The 18,979-nt window shown below is 39.0% G+C and overlaps 1 protein-coding gene and 1 long non-coding RNA gene across 4 annotated transcripts in view; one reads left to right on the top strand and one right to left on the bottom strand.

Moving 5' to 3' along the window:
- Nucleotides 1-12,582, top strand: part of PALLD (palladin, cytoskeletal associated protein) — a 209,152-nt gene extending 196,570 nt beyond the window's left edge. For 2 of the 3 annotated variants that reach the window (XM_075149366.1, XM_075149367.1), the window contains exons 17-21: nt 5,724-5,856; nt 6,818-7,025; nt 7,749-7,914; nt 8,829-8,962; nt 9,964-12,582. In XM_075149366.1, the coding sequence (XP_075005467.1) occupies nt 5,724-5,856; nt 6,818-7,025; nt 7,749-7,914; nt 8,829-8,962; nt 9,964-10,136 (814 nt within the window). In that variant the 3' untranslated portion in view covers nt 10,137-12,582. The remainder of the gene's footprint in view (nt 1-5,723; nt 5,857-6,817; nt 7,026-7,748; nt 7,915-8,828; nt 8,963-9,963) is intronic. The other variant, XM_075149368.1, reaches the window with a different exon arrangement.
- LOC142081952 (uncharacterized) lies at nt 600-18,977 on the bottom strand. The gene is made up of 5 exons (XR_012673517.1): nt 18,769-18,977; nt 14,177-14,358; nt 9,835-10,237; nt 5,702-5,818; nt 600-1,150 (listed from the first exon to the last, which is right to left on the bottom strand). It is a non-coding gene; the product is annotated as an uncharacterized LOC142081952 (long non-coding RNA).
- Between the last annotated feature and the right edge of the window lie 2 nt (nt 18,978-18,979).

Raw genomic sequence — 18,979 nt, 5'->3', positions numbered from 1 at the left:
GTAAGATAAAGAACGTGAAGTAAGAAGGTAAGTTAAAAATATGGCATTCAGGAAGAAACGTGACCTCTGCTGTCGAAAAAAAGTCTGCAAAGCTTGTATACTCGGAAGTATAAGCAACCTCTGCAAGGACATGACTTCTAAGTATCTTTAATTTTGCCTGTCTCCTCCTCCTTTCTTTGTGATGTTCACTAATTACTCCTTATCTCAAATTACACTATCAGCTGTTGGGAAGGACCTTGTCACTTACGTTTTTTTAAAACATCTCACCTGACTAGGATTCTACCAGAAACCTGTACTTTCTGCAGCTTTTAATAAGTATCCATTTAAAGAAACAGCAGAAATAACTGTATGCTAAAGAAGTTTATTAGATTTACATTAGAAATGTTTTACTTTTTCAGTGATTTCAGTTCAGGTTCTTATAACGAATTATGAGCCAGAAATAAAGTGTTAAACTTATCTTTGGTGAGTTTACAATTATTCACATACGAAGCTTTGGTTTATGTTTTTGGACCATATAAGGGAATTTTCCCTTCAAATACTTCTTTTTTTCATTACCCAAAGCATTTATGAGGCTATTTAGCACAGCTTACACAGCTTTAGATGATACAAAAAAATTCATTTTGGTTAACCAAACAGAACTGCTTTCAAGGGAGTCTGAGGCCTCCGGTTCCAGTTTCTGCTATGATGAGGCACGTGTTTTGCTTAATGGTCACAATGGCCATAGAATCTCAATACTGTCCAGTTGTAATATATAGAATAGATGTAATTACATAGTCAACGTGCAATAAAGAAATTATTCCTGTAACAATTAGTAGTGGTAGTAGCATGTACTGTAGAACTGCTACATGCAAAACAGGCTCTCTTCCCGCTCTGATAACTAGAAAGTATTAGGAAGTGAGGCTGGCTGTTTAAAAGATCTTAAGTCTTATTCCTGCATGGAACAAACTGGGCTTCCTGCAGTCCTGAAGGCATTTCCCAACATCTCTCACTGAGGCTCCTACCAACTCCCCCTCTAACGTTTCACGTTTAGGCCTGGTAAACCCAAAGCTTAGGCTGCTTATGGAGGGGAATATCCGGCTATCACTGCAGTGTGAGAACAGCCCAAAAAAGGTGGGTCCATTTGGCGTACAGCAAATAAGGCGCTTGACACCTGCAAATAACGGGTAAAAATGAAAAGTCTCTGTTAATCCCTGAAGGGAAAAGCTGCCATGAAGAGTCGGGTTTCAGCTGAATTAGTCAGTGCACACAGGGCGAGAAAGGGGAAACATCTTTAAAAATGGGGAGGGGAGAAAGGAAGATAGGTATGGGCAAGAGAGCAGTGAGCAGCTGACACTTCTGCATCTTTCTGAAGGATAAAATGTGGGTCTCTCTCTTTCTGTGATGGGCAGAACCCTTGGGTAATAATGGGGGAGGCTCATTTTTCAATCTCTCCAAATGCAATCAAAGTCTGAGGCCACTTATTTTCTAATTGAGACAAGCACTCAGGCAGCCACTATCATTTTGGTTGGGTGTCCAGTAGAGTAATGAATTCTAAATAAGAGACTTCCATATAGCAGTTTAATTAACATTAGGGCAATTATTGGGGATTCTTATTTCCTGTAAAATTACCATACGGGAAGGGCTCATCCTTGATATGTTTACTTATGGCAGGTCTGTTTCTGCCAAGCATCCAGCACAATACTATTTCTGTTTAGTGACATCTCCCACTACTCCCATCATCCAGTTCTCCCCGAGACTGATGAAATCTGAGCATGTAAAACCTTCCTAAGACAGACTCCCACCACCGGCTTTTCTAGTGTAACATACCACAATATTGTGCTCCCCCATATATGATAATATGCATCACGTATATTGCCATACACTCTTGATAAGTAAATACTCCTGTGGCATTACAGTATTATTTCTATAAGCTTTTCTGCTTGAGAGCAACAAAACCTTTTTCTTTTTTTAAACACATGTAATTGTATGACTTGTCACACTGTTGTGTGTGACTTCTTCCTGAAGTATTTTTAACCTCTTACAAAATGTCTTCTGGCAGAACTCTGGTTTTCGTCATCTTGACTATGTCACAGACATTTTAAAACACTCTTTGTAGTTGTTATTTCATTCTTAATGTATTTTTCTGAAATTTGCTTAGCTTGCAAACATTACCTTCTTAGCATTACTCTGCGGCGGGGGGCGGAACTTTTGAACTGTCTGATGTGTACAAAGCTTGGGCTCAATCCCTTAGACGACATGGTGCTCAACACTGTAGCACCTAAGCTGTCGTCTTGTGGTGCACTGCAGCTAGAGCCCCAAATAAATCATCTTAAAATGCATGAGATTTAAGGAAGATTAAAAAATAAATATTCCTATTGCCCCTGCTCTCAATTAGAGGATTAATTTGAACTTAATCTCCTTTATCCCAAATTAGTCATCATTATCATACAGTCAGTCGTAAAGTCTTCCCCAGCTTCTTGCTCGCTGAAATTCCTAGTGCATTGCACCACACCAACCCATGGAGTCTCCCCCGGACACATCCAGTACACGATGTCAGTATTGCTGAAACTAATCTTTGCAATTTGATGCCCACATCACAACTCTAAAGAACCCACAACTAATCCAAGGGTATTCCAGTCTATTGCAATTTGTCATTCCTAGACATCTGAAGTACTTGGCTCTATTCATTTCATTATTTCTTTAAAACCACAAAATGTTCTAAAATTAAAATAACCCTAGTTTCACCTCTCAAAGTAAGGGTTTAAAAGTAGTCTGCAATTTTAGAGGTAAATTTACAGAGACGTAAAAAGAAATGCGTTATTTATTTCTGACTCTGAACAGCACGCTGATTTAGGTTTCCTTTCAAATGTGTAATTTGAAAACTTAGTTTTCACAATTCAAGAATATACTATCAGAAAAACACATCTTTGGTCACAAACTCCTAACCTTTTTGTTTTCCATTTTATTTGGTGGAAATTATTTTCCCCCAGTTTTGACCAGTACTGCCTTTTTATGCGTCTGAACAGGATGCATGTAAATAAATACTACGAAGGCAGATTTTGCATGGGTTGCTTGCGCTGTGTAGCCCTCACTTGACTAGATACCATCGTTTCTAGCTGGTCTTGCAGAACTAATTACCAAGAGATATGAGTACAGTTTTTCTTTATTACCATTCATCTTCCATCTCAGCTGCATGCATATGAGGCATGTATGTCTGCAAAAACAGTTAGGAACTCACCAACTAGAGCTTAGTGTTTTGCTTATGAGTTGTAACGCAGGAGCTACTGAAGTAGCTCTAGGCATGTTCAAGTGGCAAAAAAACTTACGAGCTTAAGACCTGGCTTTAGGCACCTGAAGAGTTACAGAAGGTTTTAGCGTGTGCAAAGATGTCAGTCTGTGCTCCCCACTTCAGTATCCATTCCTACATTAATAAGCAGTATGGGCTAGATTCTCCCCCCCATTTACCTTTAGTTATAGCTGTGGGAAGCCTGTGATGATCATTAAAAAGTCAAAATGTATCTATTTATGACAGATAATACTGTAGCAAAAGCGATGACTGGTTAGAATTCAAACAGAGCAATAACAGAGAGAAGAGCAACAACAGAGAACAACATAAACCAAATTCAAGCAAGCCTAATTAAACTTAGCCTCAGTGGAACAGAGCGTTTATCTTCCATACAGTAGTACAGCATCTTGTTTTCCACATGTAACTGTTGCGGGTTTTACACTTTTTTTGTTACGAGTTATTTTAACCTAAAGAAATGCCCCTGGGCAGTAGAAAACATAGTATAGCCATGTATACTGCAGCATGTATACTGCAGACACTGGCCAAAACAGAAACACTTGCAAAAGTTAACAGAAAACAGAATTCAGAAAAGAGAATTTCACTGTAAACTGTCATTGATAAAAGTTATCTAGGAGGGTATTTGAGTAGCTCCTCTTCACTGCAACAGGATGTTACTGTAGGCAGCAGTTGGCTCCAGAATGGAATCCATTGGAGCTGATCAGGCAAGGATAAAAACTGGTCTAAAATTTTGTTTCAATTACAAGTTTCTTTAATTACTAAATGACACAAATGGAATAATGCTAATTTCAACTGGAAAAAAATCCAGTTAAACGAGGAACCACTCAGAAAAAGATTCAATAGATTAAATTAATAGGCAAGAATAGCCAATGCTGAAAATGGATTAAATGATACTGTGGAAGCTTAAGGTGATTGATAATACTGTTTCTGGGGACAGGAGTTATTTTTCCTTCTTTTTATTTTTTATTAAACTTTTTACAGTACCTTTAGGAAGAACAATTTAACGACCAAAGTTTTTCTATCTATCACTCACAAATGAAATTCTCATTGTTTTGACACCACAATTTGGTGGCTTTGAAAATGTTCAAGAATGTCTCAGACAAAAAACCTGTTAAATGAGGAATAAATATCCACACACTTCAGTCCACAGAATTTTCTGTATGGTCTTCAGTAACGCAGAACAAGAGAAGATGAAAAACAAGTCAGTCTGATGTGAAAAGGCTCTTCTCAACTGAGATGAGTTAGCTTTTAGGGGCTGTTATTTTCTGAAAGGTAAACATAATTAACAAATAGTACACGCACTTTCTGGTGTTATCAGCAACAGTGAAGGGATTAAATCATAGAATCATAGAATAGAATCATAGAATCATACAGGTTGGAAAAGACCTCTAAGATCATCGTGTCCAACCGTCAACCCAACACCACCATGCCCACTACACCATGTCCCTAAGGGCCTCATCTACACGTCTTTTAAATACCTCCAGGGATGGTGACTCCACCACTTCCCTGGGCAGCCTGTTCCAAGGCCTGACCACTCTTTCACTAAAGAAATTTTTCCTAATGTTCAATCTAAACCTCCCTTGGTGCAACTTGAGGCCATTTCCTCCCGTCCTATCGCTAGTTACTTGGGAGAAGAGACCAACACCCACCTCGCTACAACCTCCTTTCAGGTAGTTGTAGAGCGCGATGAGGTCTCCCCTCAGCCTCCTCTTCTCCAGGCTAAACAACCCCAGTTCCCTCAGCCGCTCCTCATAAGACTTGTGCTCCAGGCCCTTCACCAGCTTCGTTGCCCTTCTCTGGACACGCTCCAGCACCTCCATGTCCTTCTTGGAGTGAGGGGCCCAAAACTGAACACAGTATTCGAGGTGCGGCCTCACCAGTGCCGAGTACAGGGGCACGATCACCTCCCTGCTCCTGCTGGCCACACTATTTCTGATACAGGCCAGGATGCTGTTGGCCTTCTTGGCCACCTGAGCACACTGCCAGCTCATGTTCAGCCGGCTGTCAACCAGTACCCCCAGGTCCTTTTATTCCGGGCAGCTTTCCAGAATACACAGGACACTAGAAATGGGGAACTGAAGCTATATGCCAAGGACTCCCGACGTATTTTATTTGTATTTCAGTGATTTAAAGACCAACTCTAAACAATACTATCATGTATAAATAAATGATTATTACAAGCAATTATTCTGTAGCAAGATTGCTTTCTAGATCATATTTTGCCACAACATGTGAATTAAATGAAAGTAATTAATAAGTACAGTGTCATAATTAACTCAGTCTGAGCCAAATGCTACCAAAGTATGCGTGTAAATATGGAGTGATTATGGTATAGGTCAAAGAAGTGATTTAAAATTCAAAGCAGTCTTATAAGTGATTTTGGTTCTTCTGATTTAGCAGAGAAAAAAAATAATTTACCTTTATTTCATGTTATTTTAAGACCACGATCTCGATCAAGGGACAGTGGTGATGAAAATGAACCAATTCAGGAACGATTCTTCCGGCCTCATTTTCTGCAGGCTCCTGGAGACCTGACTGTTCAAGAAGGAAAACTATGCAGAATGGACTGCAAGGCAAGTATCACGCAAAGGATAGCAGCAACCCTTCTATAACATCAGCTGACTCAAAAACCAAGTTAGTTTCTTTTTAAAGCTATTTTACCTACCGGCAGTTTCAGCGACTGTCAATAGGGCAATTAATCTCACTGCTTATGAGCAAGTTGACAATAAATGTTTGCCTCCCCTCCAGTGAAAGTGCTTCAGGCAAATCTTACAGTGCAGAGTAAACTGATTTTTAGAATTCAGCCATGCTGGGGTGTGGAGGGAAGCAGCACACACTATAAAGACGGTGTGCTTCTCCATTTTAAGTCCTTTTACTACTTGAGTTTCGATCCCCATTAAAGTTTCAAACAAGATAATCTTGATTTATGACTTTGCCTGACAGAATTAATTAAGACTTGAATGACTTCTGTGTACTTTATGCTGATATATTTGGGAGAAGCTATTTGTTTTCAAGCAGAACCCACAGCAAATGGCATGGCTTTCAAAATTACAAGACTTGTTCACACAGACCAAGCATTAACTAGTGCAGGCGGTGCTGTCACTAGGTTACACCTACGTGGAATGGAACTTAGAGTTCAATAATTAGTCAGCTAACATCTTTTTGTCTGCAAGTTTTCCACAAGAAGTTAATCTAGAAAGGAGTACCTTCTCGTGCCATGTGAAGAGCAAACAATAAAAAAAGACAAAAGGTGTCACCCTGCCTTTTGTTTTGCAATGTATTATCATCATATCTGAACACTGATCTTTTTTCAGTCACACCCGTAAGACATCATGGAAATCAGGGAGTAGGCCAGAAAGTAAGTAAATGAATACGACTGAGTCAATGTGTAATTCAGGACAGAATTAGATCTTTAAATCTTGTGGTACACCTGCAGTAGCAAACAAACCCAAACTTCTCTAAAGTAAGAAGTCAGGACTCCTCCAGTGTTTCGTATGGCTGAGACCATTTCCCATTTTTCTGTTTACACTTAAGGTTAGTGGATTACCGACTCCAGATTTAAGCTGGCAACTTAATGGAAGACCAATTCGTCCTGATAGTTCTCACAAAATGTTGGTGCGCGAGAATGGTGTGCACTCCTTGATCATAGAACCAGTCACAGCCAGAGATGCTGGAATCTACACGTGTATTGCCAGCAATCGAGCTGGTGAAAATACATTCAGCCTGGAGCTCGTTGTTGCAGGTACCATCTTCATGCTAAGCGTCCCCACTGAGCACTGTCGGGCTAACATGAAAAAGGAAAATCTAAGTGCCGTCAAATGAGATGGTTGAGGGGTGGGGGGTAAGAAAAGGAAACCCGGCAGTAACAGAACTATAGTATAGTTATAGTGACACACTCATGTTATGTTGTGGTTTAAGCGGACTGGCAAGTAACCTCTGTGCATACGGTTACGAAAAGAGGGCTGTTGCCACAGTGGAGGCCACAAACCGGACTATTTACTTGAACGGGGTTTTTAACGACAATTTGTGCAGAGCCAGATCTACCAATGGGTAGCTAGTCTGACATGACTGGTGTGTTTCACAGCATATTAGGCTAATGCCATTCCAGCCTTCTGGTAGAGCAGTTCCTTCTATGAGCAAAAGCCCATCCTTTTATGGAGTATGAAGGAGCACTGTTCAACAAGCACTGTGCAGCCAGTTTATCGAGTCTTCATGCTCCACATTTCAATTCTTTCACGGAGGCGAGGAACCACTCAGCTGAATTAGTGCTCGCTTTTTCCCTATTAAAATACTGATGTGACTATTTTCGTCAGATGAACCAGGATTGGACTTTGTGATTAATGAAGACAACACTTAAGTTTCCTGCCACGTAGATTTTTCATTACTGGTTTTTAGCATATTGCTGAAAGAAGGGCTACATTTTCATAGACTAGTGTCAACATGACTGCAATCTTTATTTTCACAGCTAAGGAAGTACACAAAGCACCGGTGTTTATCGAGAAGCTACAAAACACAGGTGTGACTGAGGGATTCCCAGTGCGACTGGAGTGTCGAATCTCGGGAGAGCCATCTCCTCAGATATTTTGGAAGAAAGAGAACGAGTCACTCACATACAACACTGACCGAGTGAGGTTAGACTGACTTAGAATAATCTCCCCATGTATAACTTCAATGATGATTTATCCTGTAACACAAATGAAAACCTGGAAGGTCTTGAGAATGCTTTGTGTGAACAGCAGCTCATAAATATTAACTCGTTATTTGTAATAATTTATGACATTTACTCAATCTTGCAGCCAGCCTGGTAGCTGAGCCAGAATTAAAATGTTAGTTCTGTTTCCCTTTCCTGGACTTAAACAACTATCTTGGCACTTTAAGCATGTGGAGAAGTAGTTTTTTTCTTCTAGAACTAAGACTTACAGAAATGTACTGGTAAAAACCTAGGCTCCCAAGTAAAGCTGTCTGCTTCTCAGCAGAAACCTTGATTCATAACTCTTCTGTGTAGTTAAGCAACTAAGATTAAATTTTTTTATATTCTGAGATCTAAAAAAAATTGTCTTCAATATTTGATAACACTTTGTATCAGCAATGTGCTTTTGTTTAAAAGCAAACTCATGATACATTGCAGGAAAAGGAACTTGTTACTGATATGATGCTGTAATAAATTATTGCTGTCCTTCTGAATAACTAAGAGTATTTCAGTATCTTGTTCCTCAAGTTTTTTATCCTTTCCCCAAAAAGTCTGGGTAAGTTCTGGCATCCCTACTACTTAAATCAGATTTCCAGATGTCTTAATCTGTAATTGTGAAGGAGAAGTTACTTTATACATTTTTGCCTCTTAGTTTTCAATACAGGATATTAAACTGCCAAATTGTCAAGCATACTCAAGGTTTTATTTTCCACTTGCTAATTTCAGAGGAAGCTCCATATTAATTAAAAGTGGACTATAATTATTCTGTAACTAGGATTGGGTCTGTTTACGTTTAAAAATAGCCTACACTGTTTTGCAATTTAAATAGTAATTTTCTACTTTTCTTTTGTTTAGCATGCACCAGGATAACTATGGCTACATTTGCCTGCTTATTCAGGGAGCTACGAAGGAGGATGCTGGTTGGTATACCGTTTCAGCTAAGAATGAGGCTGGGATTGTGTCTTGCACTGCCAGGTTGGACGTTTATAGTAAGTGACTTCAATGTTCATGATCACGTTGATCCCCCTAAAAGCAACAGTTCTATAAGTTTCAGTTCATTCACAGAATGGTTTACATTGGTCTCTCTTTCTTTTGTTTATAGTTTGTCCTCAATAATAACGATCCACATCAAGACAACAAATGCTCTGTCAAAGTATATTTCATCATCTTTCAGATACCTGAAGCAAAACAAGCATGCATGCTTTCTGTTTTTGCTTAGTATATTAAATACAGCTAATTAACAACAGATAACGGCATGATTACATTATTTTTGTGGATCATTATTACTATTGCTCTGCTAGCACTTCCCTAACCTTTTGCGTTCTTTTGTACATTAGTCTGTAATACACCTGTGACAGCTACCAGAAGTGTAGTAGATGATTTTATGGCTTTCTGCTTAATTATTCAGTTTGTTCCAAAGCAGCCCCTTACGTAGTGAATGTTTTCTTAAACCACAATCTCTTACCAGTCTTCTCATAACAAGAATTAAGGTGGCTAGGGAGGGGGGAAGGGGACAGATTGGAATGATAAAGGATGGCTTCCGGGGTGGTGGTGGTAGTAGTGGGACTTGTGAATTAGAGACTTGGCTCAGCGTTCTTCAGCACACAAGGGGTGGCAATGGCAACCAGATGATTTCCTTTTATATACAACAAACCACCCTTGAACAGGCCAGTCACTGGAGTATCAGTGCACAGAAACAAACCCCTTGCGGTTACCCTTCTCAGTGACACAAGGAAAGGTAGAAAGCAACACCAAAAAGGCAAAGTAACAAACACAGACGCTATTGTTTTTACTTACCACATTTGAAGGTGAAACTAGATGCTGAGGAAAAAAAAAACACCAAGAAATGAAACAAACTTACCTTTGACATAATGGTTTTCTGCTGCTCAGAAATTAGTATCTCCTTTACAAAGGGTTGATTGTGCATCTGGTACACTTTGTTGCACAGCTCAAGATGGCTCACATTTTTTCTTTGCTTTTTACTCTATAGCTCAGTGGCAACAACCACCTCAGACAACCAAGCCAAAGAAGGTGCGGCCCTCAGCCAGCCGGTACGCTGCACTTTGTGACCAAGGACTAGACATCAAAGCGGCTTTCCAGCCTGAAGCAAATCCAGTCCACCTGACAATGCAATCTGGCTTGGTAGAGAGCGATGATCTGTAGATCCAGCTGCCGCTTCCATCATTTTCTTTCAAAGCAGAAACACTGAAAGCCATTGCCTTGACCAATGACACTCCTATGTCACTTTATGCAAAGGCAGACACCTTCAAGTACAAAAGATAAACAACAAACACAATAACCATATATTCCTTATTCATTATACCAAATTAGAAGGATAGATAGATTATTAATAGAAATGTACACATTGCACAACAAATCACATTCACCAATTCCTTATACCTAAGTTGCTTCAGCTCTTACAACTAACCCTTTTCATAAAGGCCAAAATACATCAGAGAGACAGATTTTTCAGAAGACAACACTATTTATCACTACATGCCTTCATAAGCAGGAAGTAGATGCTACAGAATCTTAATAGTGCAAGATGTTTTACTTGAGGTCATTAGATCACAAAGAAAATTAGAATGTATGGTTATCTACAGTTCTAAAATGGCAATGCATTCTGACAGCTACAATGAACAAGTGCAATATTGTAAGAATAAAACAGGAAGGGACAAGGAAGAGAAACGTAAGCAAATGCTGTATCTCTGCAAACTGCTTTCTATTCTACAATGAGAAAAATATCTTGCCTTAAATGCTGTTAGTATGGACAATTCTATAAAGCAACATCAACACCGTAATTTTAAATTCTTTCGTATTTTTCCTTTTTGCCATCTAGGAGGAGGCTTACTTACAAACACACAGCAAAGACAGTTTAAGCATAAGTAATTTAAGCTCTTCAAGATAACGAAGAGAAAGAGCTGACACGTAATAACAGTCTACTCCAGACTATAAGTATTGGTAACTAGATGGGAAAAAAATGCCAACAGTATGAACCACTGCGGGAGGTTCCTGCAAGGGGTGGGAGGGGGACAAGACAAGAGGTTGAAACTCTCTGTGGATTTCCTGAAGACAGTCTGTAACCTCGTAATACTCCCATTCAAGAATCTGAAATTCTAAGGTGAGCTGAAAACTAGGGAGTGTATGTATGGGACGTTTGACTGTTCAAAGCTTGTGTAATGTGTATGAGGATTTTAGAAATGTATAGTAAGTGAAAAATGGGTTGAGACTGCAATACGAATTTAAGTGACAAGTATACACCACAGGTGATAAGCTTGCAGATCTAAGGAAGTAGAAAACGAAGATGGACAAAAACAACATCAAATTTGCGCACCTTTTTTTTTTTCCTCCTCTTAACATAGCACGTGTCTCTGGTAGATTTTATTTTTTTCTTCTCCCCACTATAGGCAAATGACAGCTCTTTTCATGGGTAAAGTCTGTGCGCCGTAGATGAAAAGCCTGAAGGCTACTTTCAGAATGCAAGGCAAATCCACACCAAACTGGAGCCCCACCTAAGTCAGACCTGACTAGGTAGTTTCAAATTAGAATCAAATGAATTTCAGATGAAGGGGAGGGAGGGAGGGAAGAATTACTAGGCCTGACAAGAAAAATGAGCATTTGATGGTACGAGCTACGATACTTTGCTATGAAAGGAAAACACTGTATTCCTTATATGAAGCACATATATGGTATCTTTCATTATTTATAATAAAAGCATTGAAATCTTTTATCTCAGTTCAGTTATTCAGAAGTCCTGTACTTAGGGTTTTTTTTTTTAATTTTGTAATTGTGTACACCATATATTGCATTACTGCTATACGTGTATTGCTTTGTAAGTACACAAAGTTTGTTTTGTTTTTTAGTGACTAATAAACTTTAGCACATAAGGTAGTACTATTCTGGTGCAGGATATGACCAGTTATGGGGATCGTTAATCTAGATTAACGTCATAGTCTGTCATCTGGGAATAATCTGATTCTATTCTAGAAGAAGTATGTCATATCATTTGCCAAATTTTTCTCAACTGTGACATGCTAATGTACTTTTTTGTTTAGCTTCACTAGCATTATTTTGCCACCTTTTATTTGTATTTATAAAAAAAAAATGTATTATCATTACTTTGGATTGTTGTGCTGATATAATGTGGGTTTAACATCAATAAATATTACACAAATAGAAAGTTTTCCTTCTGGTAAAGACTATTAACTGTTTCAGTAGAAGCATGCACATGTAAGATTTATAAATTTTAAATATTATGAATACAGATGAAATGAGGGCTATATGCAGCATGTAAAAATGGCTAGAATCTATCAGAATCTATCTGCTTGTGACCCGGAATCTTGTTTAAACAACACAGAGGAATGTGACCCATAAATTCTGAGAAACTTTTGCCAAATAAAAGTACTTGAAAATGGTTTTTTTTAATAGGTTAGAAAATATGCAGGTCTACTTTGTGTGTCTAGTAATTGCAATATGACATCACTTACAACTGATTCTAAGTAAAGGGCATGGTCCAAGCGCTGGTAAATTCGTTTAAGAACGGTCTTCTAACAAGGCAATATCAAAATTTAAAAAATAAAATGTTAAGATTTACTTGTAAAATCCTGAATATTAACTAGCTTCTCCTCCTTTCCTTTCTGTGCTAAGATACCAGGAAAGATGCAAGATGATAATTTTTTTCTTTTAGGTTTACATTTCAAGCATTGATCACCACAAACAGAATTATCTCAGCAACTGAGTGAGTACTGACATTAATGGCGATACTGCAACTGAAGTCAGTGGAGTTCTGTCTGCTTACAGTAAAATTTGTCTTTGGCTTAGAGCCTAAAAAGCTGAGACTGCTCTTGTGAGCCGGTTTAAGATGAGGTCATCATCACTTTTTGCCTCTGTATATATGTAAAGACACACACTTAAGCAGTAAATCACATCTCCAAGCAGCAAAGTTGTTTTTATGAAAACATTCAGCTGTGCTGTTACTTAGTTACTGGGACTGTTTGGGTTTACAAATTCAGAGATACAAGCGTGGCACAAGAAAACGACATACTTCTCAAGCCAAAAATCCGAAGTTCTTGGAAGCATCAAAGTAACTTTCAGGAGTTTGATCTCCCTCCACAAACTCCACAGATAGATAGTATGACCTGAAAGTGTACTTTTATCATTTTATAGGACTAAAAAAAGAAGTCCTAGCTTTCTGCAAGACTTCAGGTTTAGCTATGGGAAGACTTCAAATTATTTAGGAAGCTGATCAGTCCAAGTGCGTTCACAGCAATCGAAGACTCAGTGCAGCTACATTCAGGATGATGACAGAAACCTCTGTCAAGAGCACCAGCTGTGAGGTGCAAAATTCCACATGCATGAAGGTTTTTCCAGCTGGTGGTGTACCTTAACACACAATGCCTTTATCCTGCAACTTCACGACCACAGCAACAATTAGTTAACATACACAATTTTTTTCCAGCACAGCCAACTGGGGGTTGGGGATCAAAACCAAACTATAGTCCCATTTGAAACCCTAGCTTATAAATCAAAGTTTCTTTTGATATGACCCCTTTCAAAGACCATGTTAATTCACTTAGGTTGTATGCTAATAAATGCCTCTATTCCCCACATATGGACAACTACATCCTTATCTCTGCAGGCAGCCCAAACGGATTTAATATGCAAGTACGTACTTCATGAGATCATATTATCCATCACGTCATGACGCTGAGGGGATCAGCTGCATGCTCTGGCTGTACGACCCAGCTGCCAAACCCACACTGTGTCGTATCGACGGATTAATGCATGCACTGGAAACGCCTGCTCAGATTACGCGCGTTGACAACGGACCCGATGCAAAGGCCAGAATTTGCCGACATTTAGCTCGTTCTCCTGAACTGGCTGAAAGAAAAACCCCTCCCCCTGCACAGTTTTTCTGTTTGAACAGAACCGTGAGCACATAAGACACATCAGGCAGATGAAAACACAGCTCCTGCCCCAAGAAATGTACAATCTATTCCAGACAGCACACAGTATTCTTTAATGTGTCTTAAAGCTTGCGACTCTAATTCAGAATTAAGCCACAATTTGCATCCTTTTACAAAAGTGATCAATACATAAAATAATCTCACGCTGCACTGCATCTCTAATAAAAATGCCAGTGCGTGGAACATAATGCTCAACTCATGCTTAGAGCAAAAAGGCCAGGCTACAAGCAACTGTACCTGTACAGCGATGATTTCAGCAGCTATGCAGAGGAGGAAGACGAATGAACTTCAGTCCAACACCACCAGGAAGGGGAAGTTTTTTGCTTTGTGGAACAACTGCAGCGCAACAGGGGAAGGGCCCAGTCTTGCAACCGCTGTCACTTTCTAGTTCTGTAGTAGCCCAAGTGGTCCAGAAACAGCTGCAGAACAAGAAAGGAGAAAAAAATAACAGCACATGGCCACTACTCGTAATGATTACATCACTTACGGCAGGAGCTTTACAAATCTCATCACACTGAAGGGATTAGATTCAGGACAGCCTGAAACTGTTCTGTTAAACACACAACTAAACATATTGTCAAGCTTTTTTTGGCCAACTCGTGGCCCAGACATCACAGAGTATTTCTACAAAGAACTGAGGGTACAAAAATACATTGCCAAGGACAGGACCTTTCCAAGCCACTGCAAAAGGTGTTGAAAACACCTCGAAAGGCAAGACTTCCCATACAACGGGCAACACACCTCTACTCTATTGCAGATTAAGAACTAGTGGATTTTGGAGATGGCTACAGCATTTGTCTGAGCAACTGCTGGAGTCATTTGTAGGAAAGGGCCCGTCTAAAAGAAAACCTGTTTTACCAGACTATTCTATAGTGTAACGCACAATTCTGTTTCTTATTAACATATTACCTCACTTCCTCCTAGAATACTTCAGAATCAGATTCACTGAACATTTTTGTAATATACTGTTAATCTACAATAAAAGTTTTACCTTTCTTAAATTCTGTATTAACTTCAGCTGTACAGTCTCTGATCATTTACTAATACATGTTTAGTAATGAATAATAAATGAAAACCTAAAATCAAATGTAATTCTTCTATCAGCACAACTGTTAGTAAGTCCAAAGATCTTGAACTGTACATGAATGATGTCATTTCAGGTACGGAACTGCAGCAGCTTTCAAGAATTTTGGTTTGTAAAGTTCCAGATCCACTTCCCATAGGAAAAAAAGTGTAATTACATAATGTAGATTTCAAAATCTAACATAGGCTCTGTTAGTTGTTTCCCTCGAAGTCCTGTATATGAAAAGCATAACACAGTTCAAAACCTCAACAGAAGACTGAAGTGATTTTTAAATTATTTCTAAGCTTTTTCTGAGCAGCAAATCCATTAAATGACGAACTTCATAAAAGCAGAACAAAGTTTTCATTTGTGATTATTAGTGTTTTCTTGCAACATATAAAAAAGGTTATAAAAAACAGCACAGCTACCACTAGTAACTGTCATTCTAAAAAAATGAATATCAGGTCAGCCCATACACCCTAAAAGTGGAGATGGAGTGTCACAGTGTTTCCGATCACTAATTCCAAGGACTAAGACATCAGTGGTCTGTCTTTGCCCAGGGCAAGTGGCATCCAAGCCTAAGGTGAAGCAAAAAGAACACAGCACCTTAAGTGGGGAAAAAAAATGCTGATGATCAGTGCGTCTCCACTGCCCTCGCTTCAGAGTTCAGATCTGTCCTGGCTGCTTTTGGCAGATGTCAAGTCAGAATTCAGGACGGCAAGCGGTGGTTGAGCTCAGTGCGGAAGTCAGAGGAAGCTGACATAGCAGAGCATTAATCAGCAGTTAGTACAGCAGAAATCTAGCTCCTAATTACAAAGGATAATACAAATTAGTTGTCCTTTTTAGAGGCAAAACTACGTTTATTACTTTGGCAATGCAAGTACCTTTTCATGGACAGCTTCAGCTGAATACATCGGGATATATAATTTCTTATGAACAAAGCTCACCTCACATATTAATAATCTAGTATATTTGGTTCTCCCCCAAATGGAAAGACATCACCTTAATTAATCAATGAGAGATACAGGCACATGATAAGCATTACTGGAAGCCAGATAATACAGCATTAGGAAGAAAGGCACCATGGTGCTAATAAAAACAAAGATTTTACAGAAAACTTAGTAAACAGCTTTGCAAAACCATGTAGTAAATTAACCTCGCTAATCTAATATTTACAGATCCATTGAATACAGCTTCACCGCATAGCAGGGAGCTTAGCATGACCTCCACTCTGGTGCCCTGAAAATTATGGTGAACTATAAAACTGCAGGTGCTCTCTGTTCTATACGCCTTCCAACAAAAGAGCTGTAAGAACCTGCAGAGAATGGATGCAGATCTAGTCTACTGCTGGCAGAGCCATCTTACCATCAAAAATCATACAGGCACACTCAATAGCACCTATACAAAACACACATAATGACTATATTGTTTCTTTTCTCTAGGGTTGCAGGAAGTTTTCAGTAGAAATCTACCAACTAGCTGAAAAAATAGGATAAAACGTCAGACCGACAGGAAGTAAAACACTGAAACCTAGAGCTTTTAACAGGTCTTCAACATACAGGTGGAGATGTGTTTACAATACAGCCTCCAACATATAGGTGCAACATGTACTTTCAGCGCATTTAGCGTCAGACGTACAGAGCTGGGAGATCTGTAAATTAGAATTCACATCAAACTGCTTCACTAACATGCTTCAGCAGTACCATGTAATCAGCTTGCAATTATTCCTAAACAAATGGTTCAAAATAATGCAGCAGTTTCAAACTCGTCAACATTCTACGCGTGCAAGGCCACCTCAGCAGTGTCAGCCAGCAGTCTGGGAAACGGTAACAAACATCCACGCAGCTCCAGCTCCGTCTGCTCAGGCGGTGTTACCTCAGTGACACCTGCCCCCCACCCTCCCATTGACATTATCCTCATGTGGGTATAATGATTGGTGGGTTTTCTTGTATGTTGTCTCAAGGTGTTTGACATCACCATGCCCAAACTGGCAATCATTACCAGATCTCCAAGTAGCCAAAGCAATTTTAGTTTTAACAACTATGACAGAAAGATTCATTTTTACTTCAGAATATGAGACTATAATGGTGAACTACACAAACAAAAAAAAGGAGAAAAAAAATAGTAGAATTGGATCTGATGTATTTAAAGAGTGAAAAAAACACGACTGTAGGTTTCAATGTTATATTTTGTTATGTGAAATGAACAAAAAATATCCCAGATATGGGCTGTTAATACAAAAAATTAAAGCATAAAATACTGGAACAGTTGTGCTCATAGCGATGCTGATGCCTGGCAAGGTACAGGTAATATTTGTTACTAACTCAGCAGATGTATCTACAGCAAAAAGGAGCCTTCAGCACGTGGTCTGAAACTGGACACAATGTGTGGGTGAAAATAAAATGTAATCTGGGGCTTCGGCAGGGTTCTTACTTCTTCAGGCAATAAGCACAGCCAATGCTCTTTAAAGACTTCTCTCCACCACTACATTTGCCCTGGCTTTTCAAACACTGACTGATTACCTGATTTAAGAGGGTATACCTGGTCTTGAAAAGTACAGTTTTCATTAGCTTTACCTAAACGAACTACACTATGCTTCAAAAAAAAAAGTCACATAATTGCAACAGGCAATACACATTTCATTTTCATGCAATACAACCCCTCACACTATGCAACACATCAAAGGAGGAAAATTTGTCTAACAGCAATGGATAATCATTACAATGTATGTTTTAACTGTAGATAATAATGTAACAAAGAGATTTTGAAGGCTGGGATTTAGATATCCACTTTCTATCCAAATTTCACTGAACTCAATACTGAAATCCTTTCCATCTTTAAAAATCATGCCTGATATCCCCAAATAGCTCAGGATACATGGATTTGGATTTTACAAAACTGGTAACAGCAATGCCAGCTATCAACTTTGTACCTACACAGGCAACTCCACTTCCCTAAAATGATACAGATATACTAACCAACTCATTACCAATATAATAATGCCTTAGGATAGACTGCCCTCAGGAGGCCAAAATGAAATCTCGTCATGGGATACCGCACACTAACAGCACACACTAGCTCAGCACACTTTACATACTTGTTACCTTAAAAGAAAGCCTGCAAAAGCTGTTCCTCACAACAGCTCCTACTTACAGCTGCAATATTTAAAAAAAAAACCCAAACCACCTCACCAACATTGTGTCCTGCTAGAAACTTCTACTGATGATAATCAATTGCAATATACGCCTCAAAAGTAGGAAAAGACTAACATAGTGAGTTCACTACAGCAAGTTCCAAGTTACAAACGCATTTCTTAAGAGATAAGCAAGAAGTAAGGCTCCAATGACCTATCTAGGAGAAAAAAAGAACAAGAGTAGTCCATCATCTTCCCAAACACTAGAAAAATTCAGAGAAGAAAATCAAAACAATTAACTTGCTAGGCCTACAATATGCTCCAGAGATTAACTAAAGCCCAGAACATGGAAATCACACTACCCATAAAGTTTAAACTGAATCAAATGTAAAGTCAACAGAATAGTTTTAGGTCTCCTAACTTGGCAGCGACAAGGTAGGGCACATAAATGAGTAAGTGCTGCAATACACAATCTTCTTTTAGCAAGGATATCCTTTCTGAAGCAGGAACCCAGCTGAGTTAAAAAAAAAAAAAAGCAATAATTATGGGTGAGTCAGAAGGGGGGTTGCTGTACAAGAGGACTACATACTGAATTAAATGACAGCTGCAAAAGCAGTCACCCTCAAAACATACCTTGATGGTCTCTTCCGAAATTCTGGGGAGGTGGTGAAAGGCCATGTACGTACCAGTGACATGGGGTGGAGCAGGAGAAAAGATCTGGAATAAAACGTAGATTAAGTTAAAGACCAGACCTGGATAGCAGCCTTCCTTAAATGATCCCAAAGCTAGATGATGAGACAAAGTTTCAATGCGTGCCTGAAAAAACAGTTGTAGGAAGAGGAGT

The sequence above is a fragment of the Calonectris borealis genome, chromosome 4, assembly GCF_964195595.1.
Source record: "Calonectris borealis chromosome 4, bCalBor7.hap1.2, whole genome shotgun sequence".
Classification (NCBI taxonomy): domain Eukaryota; kingdom Metazoa; phylum Chordata; class Aves; order Procellariiformes; family Procellariidae; genus Calonectris; species Calonectris borealis.
This window is presented reverse-complemented; position numbering and strand designations above follow the sequence as displayed.